This window comes from Cydia fagiglandana, chromosome 19 (genome assembly GCF_963556715.1).
Source record: "Cydia fagiglandana chromosome 19, ilCydFagi1.1, whole genome shotgun sequence".
NCBI lineage: Eukaryota > Metazoa > Arthropoda > Insecta > Lepidoptera > Tortricidae > Cydia > Cydia fagiglandana.
The window spans coordinates 1,552,432-1,572,710 of record NC_085950.1 but is presented as its reverse complement, the minus strand read 5'-3'; the positions used below and the strand labels follow the sequence as shown (position 1 = coordinate 1,572,710).

General features: G+C 36.8%; 2 protein-coding genes across 2 annotated transcripts in view; both read right to left on the bottom strand.

Moving 5' to 3' along the window:
- The window catches only part of LOC134673873 (uncharacterized), a 244,826-nt gene that overhangs the window by 70,173 nt on the left and 154,374 nt on the right, over positions 1-20,279 (bottom strand). The gene's annotated exons all lie outside the window — the stretch shown is intronic.
- The window catches only part of LOC134673911 (phospholipase A1-like), a 42,910-nt gene that overhangs the window by 16,848 nt on the left and 5,783 nt on the right, over positions 1-20,279 (bottom strand). The window contains exon 2 of the mRNA XM_063531965.1: positions 1,582-1,684. Coding sequence (XP_063388035.1) covers positions 1,582-1,681 — 100 coding nt within the window. The 5' untranslated portion in view covers positions 1,682-1,684. The remainder of the gene's footprint in view (positions 1-1,581; positions 1,685-20,279) is intronic.

Below are 20,279 nucleotides of genomic sequence, written 5' to 3'. Positions count from 1 at the left end.
GTGGTGCCAACCGAATGAAGGTTGAGGGAGGCGATGGCTGAGATACGCGTCATAGGGTAAAGGCACCAGTGCTCAGCCATGCACCAGTAGTCAGCCTTTCTTGCCTATTTTTAGCTGTAACTTATAAAGTTTTTCTGATTTTCAAGTGAAAACTAGGTAATATTATAGATTGATAAGCTATTCATTGAAAAATACCTTAATTTTTAAATGAATACTCTACTATGATCCACAAAAAAAATTCAAAGTGGTGGTGTCTTCTGACATGAAAGGTTAAGAGATATGCGCCATTTTTTTTGGAATGTCACATGGTATTTTGATAAGACGATAGCAGCTGAATCGTGATTAATTTTTAAAAGAATATGGACTGCTTCACCTAATTAATACCTAAACTATCTGAAAAATGTAAAAGATTAATATTAATCCATGTGGAAGTAACATTTTTATGGCGGCTGACTATTGGAAACTACTTTTTTGTACAAAATCCAATAGTCAGCCTCCCCTGGCTGACTATTGGGTTTGAAGCAGTAATTTTAAAAAGGTCGTAAACCCAAAAGTCAGCCGGGGGAGGCTGACCATAGGATTTAGGATTTGTTATTATTTTAAAATGAAGTGTAAGTCGTTAAATCACGCCCCTTTAAAAATTACGTTATTATGAATTTATTTGATTGAAATACATTAAATACCCAGTAGTCAGCCACTGGCTGACCACTGGACAATAAGCTCACTCTATTCGAACCCACTAATCAGCCATTAGAATGGGATGGCTGGGCACTGGGTACCTAAAGGCTGTGTATTGGTATACAGGGGGCTGATTACTGGCAAAAATGCCCTTTTATTATATTTAATTAAATATTTCCAAAAGTTGAATTTAATTAAGTTTTATTCTTTACAAAAATTAAACTTTATTAAATTCTTGAACAGAAAAAACATTAATAATACCTATTGGTCCATAAGTGTGCAAATTATACGATCTTGAACATAGAAATTTCGTTATAAGGCTGACTACTGGTGCTTTTACCCTACTCGTGAACGGGTGCTGTTTGTGGAGACTGGTCTGTTAAGCTAACACGAGCTATTATACTTAGTAACTTTTATTAATTAATTACAGTGAGACGCCTCATTCTGTTCTCGTATGTTTCTTTTCTTTTAATGAATGTATTAATTATACAGGATATTGACTCTTGGAGACCCTATACATCTCTAAGGATAACTTGATAAACTATATAATCTTATAGTTCTGACACCTAGAGACATTTACACCTCTAAATATTATAGATTTTTTTGTGTGTGTTTTTTTATCTGTATTTTGTATGTAATTCGACATTAAGAGACCATATACATCTCTTAGTAATTGTAATACGTTAGATTGAATTGTTAGTTTTAATTTATAAAATTGTTGATGTTATTATTTTTGCTTTTATGTAAATTCAATGTTGACGTGTAAAAGTGCCCTTGTGGCCTATTTGCTGAATAAATGTTGATATTTGATATTTGACCCTAATAGTTGCTCGGAGCTATGCTGAGCCGAGTGGAGCCTAGTTTGACCGAAGTCAGGAGTTTCGCACCGCTGGTAAAACTTACAGTGTGGTAGGAAGCCTGCCGAGTACCCGTACTGTGGGCGGGGAATCGAACCCGCTACTGCCGATGCCACTGCCAGTACCGTCAGTGGTAATAGCGCCATGCTCTGAAAATAAAAGGATTCAATTCAGGCCCCGCAGACAACATGCCACCCCAAACAACAAACACCCCATACAACCATTTCCAGTCGCCGTTACGACGCGGTGTAGACACATCTTGTGTCGACACCGTCTGTTTCGGTCACAATTCCAGTCGCAGAGTCGTCGCCGTGTCGACACAGTTACCAGAAATGGGGAAGGGTCGACACATGACACAAAGTGACATAAAGTGTGGTCGCCGTGTGCACACATTGTTACTAGTTTGCGACTACTTTATGCCAAAATCATTCGTTCATTCGTTCATTTTGTTCCTGTCAAATGGAAACTGTCAGATGGAAAAATAGTTAAATAAAAATAAGTGACATTAATACGCCATCTCTAAAACGGATTACAAGACGTAATTATATATTGTTTGCATTTATATTACAATAGGACTTAAATTATTATGGGGAATTAAACTGCTCGAGTGATTTGATAAACTAAGTGTAATATAATCAACGCGCCACCACATTGTTTTAGTTTAGCCGGAAATGAAATTGTTTACTTCTCAGTGCTTGTGTTCATAAATATATTATTTGATGCATTTTTAGTACTTCGATGCGTATACTATACTTAGATAACAGAAATAACGCTTTACATACTACGAAACTTGTTAATTATGATGTATAAATATGGTTTAAGGCTGAGAAATATTGCAGTCACAAAGTAGTCGCAAATGTTTCGACTTTGTGTCGACTCTGTGTAGACACATGACACGCGCTGTCAAAAGTAATAACAAAGTTACTCGATTTGCAAAATGGCTCCTTGTGTTCATTTGTTTTCAGATATTCTCAAAGTGTAAAAATGACGTGGTCAGAGATGGGACTTAATAGATTAACTGTTTATTCGACTAAGGCCCACTTGCACCGTCCCACTAACCCTGGGTTAAGCGGTTAAACCGTTAACCCAGTATCAAATTGTACTGGTAACCATGGTAACTCCAGGTTTAACCAGTTAACCCCGGGTTAGTGGAATGGTGCAAGTGGCGCTAATTAATGGAATAAAAAAAGTTAATCCTCAAATTTTAATCACGATTAGGTTAGTCGACCTAACATAGATTGAATTTGAATTAATCTGAACATTAATCGAATAAATTATCGATTAAATCTCGGTTGGAAGTTGACAGGGGGCCATTTTTGTACGTAAAAATAATAGAAATGTCTTGCATGCAGATGGTAGCCAAACACTTTGTCATAAAAGTCGAGATGGGTGTCGATTTATAGGTTTTAGGGAGTGCCGATTTCGAAAATGATGACCATTTTGGAATCCAAAATGGCGGCCATGCACAGTGTCATAAAAGTCGTCATGGATGTCGTTTTATACGTTTTAGGGGGAATTTTGCATGCAGATGGTAGCCAAACACTTTGTCATAAAAGTCGAGATGGGTGTCGATTTATAGGTTTTAGGGAGTGCCGATTTCGAAAATGATGACCATTTTGGAATCCAAAATGGCGGCCATGCACTATGCCATAAAAGTCGTCATGGGTGTCGTTTTATAGGTTTTAGGAGGCGCAGATTTCAAAAATGATGACCATTTTGGATTCCAAGATGGCGGCCATGCGCTATGTCATAAAAGTCGTCATGGATGCCGTTTTATAGGTTTTAGGGGGCCCCGATTTAGAAAATGATGACCATTTTGAAATCCAAAATGGCGGCCATGCACTATGCCATAAAAGTCGTCATGGGTGTCGTTTTATAGGTTTTAAGGGGCGCAGATTTCGAAAACGATGACCATTTTGGATTCTAAGATGGCGGCCATGCACTATGTCATAAAAGTCGTCATGGATGTCGTTTTATAGGTTTTAGGGGGCCCCGCTTTCGAAAATGATGACCATTTTGGAATCCAGAATGGCGGCCATGCACTATGTCATAAAAGTCGTCATGGGTGTCGTTTTATAGGTTTTGGGGGGCGGAGATTTCGAAAATGATAACCATTTTCGATTCCAAAATGGCGGCCATGCACTATGTCATAAAAGTCGTCATGGATGTCGTTTTATGGGTTTTAGGGGGCCCCAATTTAGAAAATGATGACCATTTTGAAATCCAAAATCGCGGCCATGCACTATGTCATAAAAGTCGTCATGGGTGTCGTTTTATAGGTTTTGGGGGGCGCAGATTTCGAAAACGATAACCATTTTCGATTCCAAAATGGCGGCCATGCACTATGTCATAAAAGTCGTCATGGATGTCGTTTTATAGGTTTTGGGGGGCGCAGATTTATAAAATGATGACCATTTTGGATTCCAAAATGGTGGCCATGCGCTATGTCATAAAAGTCGTCATGGATATCGTTTTATAGGTTTTAGGGGGCCCCGATTTAGAAAATGATGACCATTTTGAAATCTGAAATGGCGGCCATGCACTGTCATAAAAGTTGTCATGGGTATCGTTTTATAGGTTTTGGGGGGCGCAGATTTAGTAAATGATGACCATTTTGGATTCCAAAATGGTGGCCATGCACTATGTCATAAAAGTCGTCATGGGTGTCGTTTTATAGGTTTTAGGGGGCGCAGATTTCGAAAACAATGACCATTTTGGATTCCAAGATGGCGGCCATGCACTATGTCATAAAAGTCGTCATGGATGTCGTTTTATAGGTTTTAGGGGACGCAGATTTCGAAAATGATGGCCATTTTGGAATCCAAAATGGCGGCCATGCACTATGTCATAAAAGTTGTCATGGGTGTCGTTTTATAGGTTTTAGAGGGCCCTGATTTCGCAAATGATGACCATTTTGGAATCCAAAATGGCGGTCATGCACTATGTCATAAAAGTTGTCATGGGTGTCGTTTTATAGGTTTTAGGGGGCCCTGATTTCGAAAATGATGACCATTTTGGAATCCAAAATGGCGGCCATGCACTATGTTAAAAGTCGACATGGATGTCGTTTTGTTGGTCATGGTCATCATTATCGAAATCTGCTCTTCCTAACACCTATAAATCAACATCTATGACGGCTTATATGACAAAGTGCACGGCAGACATCTTGGAATCCAAAATGGTCATCATTTTCGAATTCTGCACTCCCTAAAACCTATAAAACGATATCCATGACGACTTTTATGACAAAGTGCACGGCACACATCTTGGATTCCAAACTGGTCATCATTTTCGAATTCTGCACTCCCTAAAATCTATAAATCGACATCCGTGACGACGCAAGTTATCTTTATTTTCAGATCTAACAAATTGCTACAGAATACAAAGGACAAAAAAAGAAGCGAGGAGGTAATGAAACAAGCAAAAATACAGATGATTCCTCGACGCAATGGGATGCTTCTTAAATTGTGTCCAGATTTTTTGTCATAAAAGTTTTTATTTTTCACATATAACTCTCACAAGTTCCGTGACATTTCGACCTTGTCATTTTTTAAGTAAATGTTTTTGTTTATCTGTGAGGATCTCACTAGAATAATATAATCAAGGTATGTTTATATTTGATGATTGAAATAGTAACGCAAAAAAAAATATATATATCTGTGTCTTATATTCCTGCCGAAGACTTTTATTTTTCCTTTTCCTTCTACACAAGTTTGGTCAAGTAATAAGAATTTAGGGCTCTCAATTTTATTTTGACTTCTACAACATTAAAGCTACGAGGCCATGTTTGGTATCGTTTTCGTATAAATTCGCAGTACCAAATTTAGTTATGGTATCACATTGACACCATTCCAAAGTAAAAACATATACTTTCTTTTAAACTCCTCTTCACGCTTAAACTGCTGAACAGTTTTAATTTAAATTTAGTACACATATATATTAAGTCCCGAGACAGGACATAATAAGTTATCTCAAAAATCATCCTTTAAAGGTGTGAAATGAGGTGTAGGGGGGAATTCAGAATTGACTTCTTGAAGTTAATACTGTTTAAGTTTAGGTTTGAAGTCATGTTTTTTTTATCATTTTTAACTAAATCAAAGATGTAGACCATCCCAAATTTAATATAAATCAGTTCAGCGGTTATTGATTTCCCGTACAAATTTCCACGCCACTTTTCACACCTTCAAAAGATGATTTTGGTTATAAGATCTATCCTATGTCCTGTTCCGGGACGCAAACTATTTCTATACCAAATTTCAACGAAATCGATTCAGCGGTTAAGCGTCAAGAGGAGTTTAAAATAAACCGGCCAAGTGCGAGTCGGACTCGCGTATTAAGGGTTCCGTACATTAAGTCCGACTCGCGCTTGACTGCACATTTCTAATAGGTTTTCCTGTCATCTATAGGTAAAGAACTATTTTGTGTATTCAGACAGACAGACATACAGACGTACGAGTGATCCTATAAGGATTCCGTTTTTTGCTTTTGAGGTACGGAACCCTAAAAAGATATTTTTTTTATTTTGTGGAATGGTGTCAATGTGATACCTTAAATGGATTCAGCAACCCAGATTTATACGAAAACGATACCATACACGGCCTTGCACCTTCACTGATGTAAATATATCAAGATAAAATTGAGAGCCCTAAATAAACTTTCAAGAGCGGATATCTCAAAAACTATTCAACATATCGAAAAAATTGACTGAATAAACTTGTAACAAATTAAATTAACTTGCATTTTGTATGAGTGGCCATGTCGCTAAGATGCATAGTTTCCGAGATATAATCGAAAAACCGGAAAATGGGACCTTCAAAGCCCCCTCTCTTCCCCCGCTCAAGGGCTACGGCCGGGGACTTTTGATATGTTCACCTCCTAACTTGTCCAAACCAAGTTACAGAGTCAAAAATTGTGTTCCGAGCATTTCCCTCTACAACTTTTTGGAGCATTCGTTGGCTGACCTAAGTAGCTTATTGCATTTCTTTAAAAACTTTTCTGTAAAAGGTTGACGGGTGTTGGGTGTTTATATGGTTTTGGTCGATTATTATCATTTGCATCGCCCATGATGACTTACTAGAATTACTTACGAGCACACGAGACAATAATAGTAGTTTGACAAACCTTGGTTTTCAAGAGGTATTTTATATTGACATTTGCTGTCACAAATTTGCTGTCAGATTTAGTCGCAAACCGCACGCAAAGTGCACACAAATGTGTCGACACCTTGTTACGGAAAAGTGTACACACGGCGACGACACTTTGTTTCGAAACAATTCTAGACACATTGTGTGGACTCTGTTACGACACATCTGACATTTAGTTACCACTTTGATGATTCTGCGACTGGAATGGTTATATGGGACGCTCCGTAGCTAACGAAACGCAACTGTTACTAGGTATCACAAAAAAAAAAAAGGTGTCACACTAATATGGAAGAGTGATAGAGAGAGTTACTAGGTTGCCTGAACAACTAAAAAAAAACTTAAAATAAAACAATGTGATATATATGGTGAGAAGTTGAGCACAAGATATATCAATCAACCGGCCAAGTGCGAGTCAGACTCACGCACGAAGGGTTCCGTACCATTACGGAAAAACCGGTAAAAATATCACGTTTGCTGTATGGGAGCCCCACTTAAATATTTTTTTGTTTTTCGTATTTTGCAATTGCGAATCCTCAAATTCTTTGGACACATCACTCGTAACGTGGACTCCTGGTAGTGGAACGCTTGGTGGTGCAAGGGAGAGTCGAGGGCAAAAGATCTCGTGGCCGCTCCCCAACACGATGGACAGACCTCATTAAGTCCATCACAGGAAATACTGTCAACGATTGCTCCCACTCCACTAAAACAGAGCCACACGGCGACGGATCGCAAGAGCTGCGGTGGCGCAGAAATCGACCGTCACATGACCACGACCACTCTGTCAAGAGTGCACGACTAAGTGCCAGTTGCACCAACCACATTTGACAGACTGATCATCGTCAGCCGGCGCGCCCCGCGCCTTTACTATGAAACTTTCCATACATAAAAATTTAGCGAACTCTTTAACGTTCGTAACAGTTTGGTGCAACCGACCCTAAGAAGAAGAGTTTTTAGTATTTGTTGTTATAGCGGCAACAGACGTCATCTGTGAAAATTTCAATTGACTAGCTATCACGGTTCATGAGTGATACGGACAGACAGACATACGGACAGACAGAAAGATGATGTATTTCTATTGCCGCTATAACAACAAATACCTACTAAAAACAAAATAAATTTAATATTTAAGCTGGGCTCCCATACAACAAAAGTGATTTTTTTGCCGTTTTTTGCGTAATGGTACGGAACCTTTAGTGCGCGAGTCTCACCCGCACTTGGCCGGTTTTTTATTTAGGCACACTTTTATCGTAGACTGTACTTTTTCAACAGGTGTAATAAATATGTGACGTTCCACGGCAAAAGGTACCTTATGGCGGCCGGCGCTTACGTCGCATAGCGCCGCAATAATATTGGAGCGGCGTTAATAATAGCGTAAGCGCCAACCGCCATAAGGTACCTTTTCCCGTGGGACGTCACATATACGTATAATACACGGTGTAACATGAGGAAACCGAATAATTTTAACCACGCATTTCTCAGGTCAATAGAAGTAAAAAGTGTAATATGAGTTAAGGTCAATTTCACCAAAAAAAAATTTTTTTTTGTTTTGTTTTTCTTCAATTTTTTGAATGTTTTGTACATAAAAAATAAATGTTAGTAGTAAACTTGTCACTTAGAGTTGATTTTTACATTTTTTTTTTCGAAGAACCTATTTTTTGCAAAGTGTTAGGTACTTGTAATTTTTTGACATCTATCAATAAGGATATTTAGACTACGTCCCATAGCAGCAACATCACCATCAAAAAGGCCTTTTACACTATGTAACAATAAAAAACAGTTTTTTTTTAAATTACTAATATTTCTGAAACTAGGCGAATATCAAAAAAGTTTATAGGACATTTTTGTCTCTAAATATGATCAGGAATACGCTGTTAAAATTATTCGGTTTACTCATGTTATACCGTGTATATCATGAATAATTAAGTGCCTACTTTACCTACTATAACCTATTAGAACTGCATAATTTACCCGCAGGCGAGCCGTAAAATTAATAAGTAATGCAGCGACATTGAAAAGTCGATGCTGTACAGTGGGTAAATTTAATACGGGCGAATATTCAAACGGTCGTTAGCATTAGGACCTAAGAAGTAAACAAAGATAGATTTTGCTTAGGAAAACAATGAAAATTTTAACCATACAAAATAATTCAGCCCGCAATGCCTGCCTAATACAACAGAATCAGAATCAGAATGCTTTATTTGTGAAACATAGGTGTTACAATACATGGGTCTTAGGTATACATTTGAGCACTATATTTTGCCGATTGACATACAAATGTCAAAGAGAATGAAAATCTAATTGAATATTGCAAAATGTTATACCTTATAAAATAAATAAATTACGGTTAAAATTATTTAACACACAAGTTACGGGATACGAGCTTTTTGAAGTAACTATCAACGTTTGTTGGCAGTTAAAACCTCGTATCTCGTAATGTCATGCCCTATTATGTCTCTTAATATTAAAATTTGCATTACATTGATGATCGGTAAATTAAAAAAATAATCATTACGGGGACATAATTAAATGTAACCAAAAAAAACTTAATTCTTAATGAATGATTGGTCGGATAAATTCTATATCTGACTTAATTTATTGCCCGTATTGTATTTACACACTGTATTTGTACATTATAATATATTATCTAATAAAAGATCACAAGGATGAAAATCTCGAAAATCCTGTTGTACTTACGCATTGTAATAAATATATTAATAGACGTACGGTTATTACGTAAATAATCCTTGTAGGTATGATTACAATGTTTACTAGATATGTCATTTAACCTAGCTAGAGAGATTTTATTTACCCGAACCCTTACGCCCAGTTGCAACATTCACTAACCCGGGGTTAACCGGTGAAACCTGTAGTTACCATGGTTACCAGTAAAATTTGACGCTGGGTTAACGGTTTAACCGCTTAACCCCGGGTTAGTGGGATGGTGCAATTGGGCCTTAAGGCTTTACTCACGCTAGACCGGGCCGGGCCCGGTCCGAAGCGTCCGACATGTCACTTTCTTTGACGGCTGATCAGTTAGGTACCTATCACGTGGTGCTTTCCATAGAAAACGAAGCGCCGGAAGCTCCGGCCCGTCCCCGGCCCGGTCTAGCATGAGTCATCCGTTCTACGACACCCTAAATAAGTTTTGGCAAACATTTCATTTTTGGTACAAGCTTTTATCACCCTATATTTTAAATTTTCTTTCCATAGGCAATTTATACCCTTCGAGCAAATCTTCCGTCGCAAATTTCACGTGGCATGCTATATCTTATGTTTCTCTCTAATTTATCGGCTCTACGCCTCCTCTTAAGCTATAAATCGAATTAACTAGAGTTAGACCAAGAAAAGTCTGCAACGATTTTAATAGCACATTGTAAGAGTTATTTTAAACTTCCAACTTCTATGAAATTATGACGTATTAAATAACACTTGCACTGCGTATGCTATCAATATCGCCGCAGATTTTTCTTGGTCTAACTCTAGTTAGTTAATAAAATGTGACGTTCCATGGTAAAAGGTACCTTATGGCGGCTGGCACTTACGTCACATAGCGGCGCAATAATATTGGAGCGGCGTTAATAATAGCGTAAGCGCCAACCGCCATAAGGTACCTTTGCAAGTGGGACGTCACAAATTATCCATAAAAAACTAACAATAATGTAATGGAGTAGTTACTTACAATAATGGTAGCAGATATCCAGGACTCGTTTAATGTGAACTGACAGTTATAAAACTTATAAATAATTATAACTCACAGGTTAACAAATTATACACCTAAACCTTCCTTAAGAATCACTCTATTGATAGGTGAAAATCGCATGAAAACTCGTTGAGTAGTTTTTGAGTTTATCGCGAACATACAAACACACAAACAGACAGACGCGGCGGGGGACTTTGTTTTATAATGTGATATGCCAATTACTTAGGTAGATAATATATCATCTTTCCATGCTAATTTACTGGTTAATTAATTGGCTGGTTATTTAATAGATGAACTGATAATTAGTTTTTCAATAATTGCTACAGTTCTAATAGTAATTGATTAACGATAAACCTTTAGATGTGCTTAATGATGATTAATGTCATTAATTATCATTGTATCCTTCGAGCAACACCGGCTTCCGACACGTCGGAAGGGAGGGGCCCAAGCGATATCTCACCGTACAAATCTTTCTGCCATTTTTCGCGGGGGGAAGGTGCACACAGTCGCACTTCTCACACACTTACATACAAAATCCAATCAGAGGCCCTACCGCGAACCACGTTCGACGTGTTGCCTCTCTATGGCACTTGTAAATTCATACGTAAGTGTGACAGGGAGGCAACACGTCAAACGTGATTTGCGGTAGGCCCTCTGTAATGACGACATAAATACATAGAAAATGACACACGTCAAAGACAAATCTTGCAAACCTCGTTCTCTTTTTGTGTACGGACGAGTGACTAGTGTCACAACACGCACACTAACACATTTTCGTTGAAGTACCTATGTCATTGTATTCTGAGAGATGAGAAGTCGGATTTGTCGCTCGACCGATCCGCAATTTGTACTGAGCGAGCAAAATCGATAAATCCAACAATTACTTGAGACTAAAATATAATAATTGTATTTAAATGTAATTAAACGTATGATATGTAAAAAAAACTATTACATGTGAAATGTAACACTTTCTTTTTGTAGATTTGGTGTCCCCGACCTCTTTTTATAGCAAAAAACCGAGCAAACAGGCATTTTTGTGCAGCAGTGTTCACGCGCGCGTCTGGACTCGGTCTAGTGAAAAATCCAAGTGCAACTAGTTTTATTACCCGCGCTAGATTAGATTGACGCGCTAATCTTGTACCTCGGCAGAGGGGAAACAGTGCGAATGCGGCCTCCCTTCCGTGTTGCTCGAAGATTGTATCATTAATTAAGTCGAGTTAAAAGGATTTTTTATAATAGGGTAAGTAGTTAACTGTTTAGTCAAATCATTTTCTTTTGTTGAACTGTCAAAATGAGTAGCCAATATGGACTCTATGAAATACAGAATAATGACGACACAGCCAAGTTACCTACTCTTTATAGTTTTTTGGGATTAATTTAATAGCAATTGTGTCTGAAAATAAAGCCGAAATAAATAAAAATGAAATGAAATAAGCTGTTAAGTTCTTTCTAACATTTTTTGGTTTTATTTCGTACATGGTGTGAACACAAGGGTATATTTTTAAAATGGCCGCGCCATTTCTCCTACCGTTCAACCGGAACTGCCACCCGAAGAGTGAAGGATGACCCACGTTAGACCGGGCCGTGTCCGGGCCGGAGCTTCCGGGGCATCGTTTTCTATAGAAAGCATCACGTGATCGCCTGTCATGTCATAGAAAAGTAAACTCTGGAAGCTCCGGCCCGGACACGGCCGGGTCTTACGTGAGTCATCCTTTAAACGCTTTTTTTATTTAACACCATCTAATAATCCCAAAAAATTGCCTAAGTACTTACAAATAGATGAGTGCCGCGTGCGTCCAAGGCCTCGTTCTATGCGAACTGTTATCCGATCGACGATCGATGTGCCATCATTACTTGTCATTTTCTGCTAATTACTTACTAGCTAATATCATCGTTTCGAATCAAATCTGTCTGTGCGTGCTATTTTAACGGCCTACTAGCAGGGGCGTATTTACCCTAGGGCCATCCGGGCCATCGCCCGGGGCGCCAATCCGCCAGGGGCGGCATATGGGCCGTATGGCGCCCCTCGCGAATTGCATTTTGTTTTTCTTCCTTGACTTCTGAGGCGGTGAAACGTATTGGCCCGGGGCGCTAAATTTCTAAATACGCCCCTGCCTACTAGCTTATTTTATTTTATTAATCAATTCATAAATAAGCTTACAGTCTAAACCAAGGTTAAGGTTGACTCACGCTAGACCGGGCCGGGACCGGGCCGGATCTTCCGGCGCGTCGTTTTCTATGGAAACCACCACGTGATCACCGATTCTAGTAAAATTTTGTAAGTATGAGTAGATTCACAAATGTTACATTGATTTTGTTATGATTCAGCTTATAATTAGGGTACCTATATATGTTTTATTTGTGATGGGGCAAAGTTTAAGCTCACATAACCACTAGTTATTGTATTGTATTGTTTATTGATTTGATATTTAATATTTATTGAACTAAAATTTTACAGTATTACAGCTAAGGGGCGCCAATGAGCTGTAAAATTAAGTAAGTAATAAAAAAGCTACAGATATTAAAATAGTAAGATAAATATGACAACTTAATTAATAAACTAGGTAGTTTATTAATTAAGTTGTCATATTTATGAATCAACATCAACATAGTTATGTTGATTCGCAAAAACGTAAAAATGAGTCGCAGTCAGGTGCTAAAGATAATAAAAATATTGATGATGTTTTAAAAGCATATCCGGGACGCATTACTATATTTACTATGTCTGAAGCCACTTGCCCACGGTATCAGATGACCGCATAGAAGTAGAATGGCAGGAAATAATGTTGATTGGAGTTTAATCGTACCCCGTGCTCGTCATTATTGTAATGGAGATTTTAAACTCGATGGTCATTCGATTAATTACACCATATAAAGCAAAAGGCCAATAGCGAAAAAAATTAAATAATGAAAAAAGGGTTGTCCCTTAAAAAAGTTAAAAAACTCACAAAATATGTAAAGCCTTTTTTTCACATATTTTATTTTTCATATTTCAATATACACTCATCGCGAAAAATGGAATTTTGAGCGTTGCGACGGTTTCAAAGCACGAGGGATAAACAAAATTTGCCCCCGACACAAAAATTTTTCACCACACCCTAACCCGAAGAAAATATTAACTATAAGATATCAAACGAAAACAAACCGAGTCAAATCCAAATGAAAGTTATTAAAAATATTTACCATTCAAAATCATCTACATAAGTGACTGTAGGTAGTAGGTACGCCGTACGTTCAATAATCATGATAGGATTTTTTTTGTGTTTGTTATTAGAATGAAATCATGTTATGAGCCACACGAATTATGATGACTCACGCTAGACCAGCCCGTGCCCGGGCCAAAGGAGTCGGACATGTCATTTTCTATGACGGCTGACCGGTGATCACGTGGTGCTTTCCATAGAAAATGAAGCGCCGGAAGCTCCGACCCGGCCCCGGCCCGGTCTAGCGTGAGTCATCCTTAAAATTGGCTATTTTTGTCTTACGTTAATAACAATGAATTAATTATTAATTGATTGAAGAGGAAACTTACACAGTTCTTGCGCGATTTTTTTATAATCAACCTTGAAATGAAATCTTTTTTATAACATACTTAATAATAGTTCATTAGGAATTGATATTCTAACGTTCCAGAATAATAACAAACATTTGATTATTATCAATAGGTAATCAATATTATCATGATTTCATTACCTAGTAATGGTGTAGGTACATAATGATGGTAATGACGGACTAGATGGCAGAAAATTGTATCGGTCAAAACAACATAATTTTCGGAAAAATACAACAGATATAATTGCTTAAAACATTGGTAATTGGTCATATTTTGCTTTATGTGGGGTTCCTATAAAAAGGGACCATTACAAAAGAAGTTACGCAAAATAAAGCATTATAAAAACGCCTCTTTTAACGGATTGACCCGATTGTATAAGAAATAATTCTGAGTAGTATGTAATTCTGTTTTGACACGCCTTATAAATAAATAATCAACAACCACCACATTACCACTACAATTTTACGGTGTTCTGCCTATTCGCAGAACAATTTTTGGCGGAATTTCATTTGCCAACCAACCACCACCACCACCACCACCACCACCACCGACGTTTCACTTTGACAACTAACGATTAGCAAATTTTTGTATGACAACGTTTCAATTGGTAGAATTATTGTAAAGCAGATTATTATAACGCCTCTAAACTTTTGGGAGACTTATCATTTGTCAAATCTTTCACTTGGTCGAACAACTCTTGGACGAATAACGTTTCGTTGAAGCTACAGTTCGCTTTTCATACATTAGGCAAGTTACAAATAAGAAAAAGATACATACCAAAAAATCTAAAATCGCCGAGTTGTTCGACTTTTTATAATGTATATTTTAATATTTGAAGCCAGTGGCAGCGAGCGAGCGAAGCGAGCGAGCTAAGGTATAGCTTAAATGAAAATTCGGCGAAATAAAATTCCGCCAGGCGTGAGTTGACATAATCGGCCATACCATTTTCGGCGATAAATAAGAGAACCCAATTTTACGCATAAATATATCTTTATCTTATAAATAAATATATACGTTTATTTAGGTCTAATATAATGAGTACCTAATAAAAAACATAAAGTCTCAGGTTATAGAGAATTTAATAATCCTTAATAACCCTTCAACATATTTTTATTTTGCCAAATTAACTCTATGAACTAAAATTAAAAATTAAAACTATAAGAAATAAAATTAAACACTAAAATTTTGTTATTAATTAAGTGTGGTTTCGTTTTCGGTTTTAATAAAGACTAAAAATACGACATTATTTTCCGCATCACAGGCTCCTTTTATAGCCACATCAAAAAAATCGGCAGTAAGCCTCGTCCAAAGTAAAAACACAATTAAACAACGAAAATAATGATTAATAAACAAAGATTGGTATATTTATTTATTTTAGCTTTACTTGTCTTAATTGTAGTTAATTTTAGTTTCATATTCATTTTATAACACTTATTATTTATGATAAATTAGTTTCGATCCCGAAAAAAATTAATAAACATTAATATTTTAACCACATTGAGTAACATTTAAATTAAAATTAAGCTCAAGGTTCCTTTTCCCGGGGATCGTCACATATTCATCGTTGAATCACTCGCTAATCTCGCTATTGAACTGGAAAGGAAACTGCGAGCCAAGATCAAGATCGAATGTAACTACATGGCTATTATGTAGCCAAAGAGGCCTATTCCGTGTCAGATCCGCGCCTCAGATTATACTTATATCTATGTACCTATGTAATATGTATGTATGTTACTTTATTGCATATATATGCATGCATATAAACAAGTTTACACAAAGAAGACAATGCAAAGTAAAATATAGTATAAATACAAAGGCGAACTTGTCCCTAAAATTAACCTCTTCCAGCTAACCATGATACGGAAGCTTCCAAAACCATGATATCTGGGAGACCTTTGCTCTGAAAACATATAAAAACTCAAAAATGCGCGTTTTCCCAGAGATAAGACCTAGCTAGATCGATTTATCGCCCCCGAAAACCCCCATACTAGATCCCCAAAATAGAAAAATATATACAAATAAATAAATAAGAATTACTCGTTTAAAGGTATCAGATAGATTAGATAGATACTCGGTCTACAGTCCTTTTAGAAAACATTACATTTTTTTTCATCTTACTACAGACAGATATCCCAAAATACCTTTGTACATAATATCTTCATTACTTTAACCCTTATCTTGGCATCGTAACACCCGTGATACATGGAACTTAAAAAAGTCTAGCAGGTTCACTTTATTACCTAACAAAATAATTCTGCCATCAATATGTCGAGCTACCCTCCTTACTTATAGAAAAAAATAATGGACATGAGTGTCATTGTAAATTAATTAGTAATAATCAACATGGCGCCGCGGAAACAAGAGATTTCGGTTCGTACTGGAAGTTTTGCATTTATTTCTTATGTTAGTATATATTTTTCCATAATCTACGTTTTGATATCTTTACTGTCTCTCAGTGCATACATATTTACAATGCCTTCGAATTTAAAAACATTTAATACACAGAACCTTCCATGAAACTGTTATGTATTATATTTGATACACTGCCAAGAACTCAGAAATGTACATATCGAAAGGATTGTATTACATTTAATACATTGCCAAGTTATCGTCAAAATAGTTTCACATGATTTTTTTATTTTTTTATTTTTGTGGGGTTACAAAACATGCTTCAATTATTTAATATTAGTTGTTGTATTATTTAGTTATTAAACTTTAATTTTATTAAGTACTAGATGTTATTTAACTATATATTCGTACGCTGTAGCATTATTGCTACGCCGTAGCCCGTAGCATGGAAAAATATGTATATGGCAAAAAATGGCCCCAAAGTAAAAAAAAAATGTATTTTTTTTTACTTTTAATTATTTATTTACTTTCATATTTTACTCAACTTTTTGCTGACGACTTTTTTGAAACTTTACGGGATCAAATTTTCCGCCCATGTGATCAGGTATTCGTAGATATATTTATTTTTACAGGTTTAATAGTCATCTGATGCTTTAGATTGCGTTTAATTAGCAGTAAATGCTAATTTCTGTTGCATTACATGTTTTATTTTTATTAAAAACTACATTTTTCTTCTAAAAAATAGGTAACTATTTTATCGAGTTATTGGCATTGTATCAAATATGATACATATGATTTTCCGAAACAGGAAAAACCTGGATTTTTTTCCTTATTTTTTAATAGTCTAGTATGCTCAATAGGTGACAAAAAGCTAAAAAAAATTTTATATTTAAGATATTTTGAGCCTTGCCAAGATAAGGGTTAACGACTCTTAGAACCAGAAATAATCAAAATTTGCATACCGTAAAATGGGGTGAGTTGGGTGAAATTTGACTTTCAAACCTCGATAATAATTAATTTTACATTTGAAAACTGAATGGTGTATATAATAAGTGGTTCGGACGTTTGTATCTTAGTTTGTATTTTATTTTGGGTAGTTCCATTTCATAACTTTGACGATAAAGAGGAAAACCCACCTCACCCCGTAGTGCCTCATTTGGGGTGAGAGGTTTTTTTATGAAAACCTCTTTGTATGCAAAGGTGATTTTGGAAGATTGTTGGATCGATTTTTTTTTTATTATGCGTATTACTATAGCCCCATTTTAAATTGGAATACATTATTTTTGTAGCAGTAGCCTTAAAATCCCTTCTCACCCCCCTCTCAAACCTTCTCTCCCCATTCATAACCCAACTCTCCCCGCGAAACCTACTCACCCCGTTTTACGGTACCTTTGTAACTCGCGAAAGCCTAACTAAACACTCAATAACCATCATAGTTTAAAACAAATCCACGGTAATTACAGGATAGGTACTTGTAGGCTATAATTATCATGCAATACAATGTAAAGGTGCCATTCTTTTGTTGACTTTAACTTTTCCGGATTAAAAAATCTGCTGTTTGTACGTATAAGATCATCTTCTGTTTTTATCGAGTTCCGTTCTGAGTAGAGATCAGAGATAAGTAAAAATATAGACTGATTGTCGCTAGGAAGGTTAAAGACCAATTTCTTGTACGCAGCACAGATGGTCGTATTTGTCTACGTGACAGCGTGATAAAACGGTGTCCGTCTCTTTCTATCCCGCAGAGTTAAAAAGTGACAGTTGTTTTATAACGTGGATAAATGTGGATAAAGCGATCCATAATAGGCTTGCAGGTTTACATAATATTAACAGAAATAAAGGTACACAGGCGATATGTAACATACGAGTATTCTATTTTTAGTATAGACATAAACATTTATTCATAGTTATTTTAAATATTACATGTCAGGCAGTTTTTATATAACATTTTTTTTTAAATATTAGTACCTATTCAATTATTGAATTAAATTACATAACATAGTATTATTAGATTCGCTTTATAAATTGCTGGGTAGGACAAAAAATCTTTGATGTCTTAGATAGTCTAGTAGCCATTTTCGTAATTTTTATATATGATAATTATGTATATTTTTAGTAGAGGCCTAAGTAATTTATGCATGCGTCACATGACATTCATATTTGCATTTCATTGTGAACAAACATGTATGTAGTTCTATTTTAAAATATGTATGACCTTTTGTATCATTTATATGTTATAACTTATAACATATAAATAATTGATTACACGGCTCATCTTGGCTAACAGTAATATAACCTAACTGTTGTTTGCACCTAAAATGTTTGGAGCCCAATACATTCCACGACTCTTCTCTTTCCGCACAGACTCTACCTGTGGTTGTGGTGCACTTATCATACCCAAAAATATGTCCCATAGCTGTTATGTCCGCGAATTAAAAAATAAAGGACATATTTTTGAGTAAGTTATCTAAACCCATATTTTTACACTTGACTGTACCTAATTAAATATACAAAATTATATCTACTTTCACATATCAAATAAAATTGAATTGAATTACTGACTGCACGGAGATTAACAGTCTTTACCAAGCACTTGTCTTTCTTGTCTCTCATACCTATAAGGAGCAAACAAAGAACAATTAAGGAATTAAGGATGACTCACGTTAGACCGGACCGTGTCCGGGCCGGAGCTTCCGGCGCTTATTTTCTATGACAGATGACAGGTGACCACGTGATGCTTTCCATTGAAAACGAAGCTCCGGAAGCTCCGGCCCGGACACGGCCCGGTCTAAAGTGAGTCATCCTTTAATCTACCAATTAATCGAATTATACGTAGGTATATGCCTATGTTAAGATTGTTAAGATGCATTAAATCTGATTATAACGAGAAAAACGTAACAGAAACCTACAATAATCTATTGAAAAAACCGGCCAAGTGCGAGTCGGACTCGCGTTCCAAGGGTTCCGTACATTACCCAATTTTTAACAAAGTATTTTTATACGTGAAACGCGAGTGAATTGCCTTTAAAAAACCGGTAGGGGATGGATCAAAAACTAATAAGTGGGTAATTAGTCCGACACGCTTCACTGCATATTTCTAATAGGTTTTCCTGTCATCTATAATAGGTAAAAAACAATTTTGTGTTTTTTTTTTTATTTTAGACCCAGTCATCATCATCTCAGCCATAAGACGTCCACTGCTGAACATAGGCCTCCCCCTTGGACCTCCACTCGTACCGGTTGCAAGCGATCCGCATCCAGCGTCTTCCGGCGGCCTTAACAAGGTCGTCCGTCCATCTTGTGGGTGGACGTCCTACGCTGCGCTTGCTAGTCCGTGGTCTCCACTCGAGCACTTTTCGACCCCATCGGCCATCTTGCGCGCAATGTGGCCTGCCCATTGCCACTTCAGTTTGCTAATCCGGTGGGCTATGTCGGTGACTTTAGTTCGTCTACGGATCTCCTCATTTAGACCCAGTAGTTTCGGAGATAAAGGGGAGAAGAATGGTCGGACAGACAGACAGACACGCACGAGTGATCCTATAAGGGTTCCGTTTTTACCTTTTGAGGTACGGAACCCTAAAAAGTATTTCAGGGTGGCAGATACTTTTTGCCTATTGTTCCATCAGCTTCTATTGCAGACTGTACCATGATTCATATCGTTTGTTGGCTATTTTTTTTCCATCAGTATATGTGACATTATCAATGAAAAGGGACCTAATTGTCGATGGCGCTTACGCCATGATTAACTATGCTCCGATATAAACACAATGCCGCACGGCGCTATGCGGCGTAAGCGCCATCGACAATAAGGTCCCTTTTCATAGATAATGCCCCATATAAAAGAATCCTAGAGCACACAGTAAACCTGCGGGTTAAATAATTCATGATTGGCTGTTTCCTTTATTTATTATGACGTAAATGAATATCTATATGTCGGCGGCCGATCGTAAGATCAGGCAGATCGTAATGTTCCTGTGTATTGTTTTGAGGATAGTCAC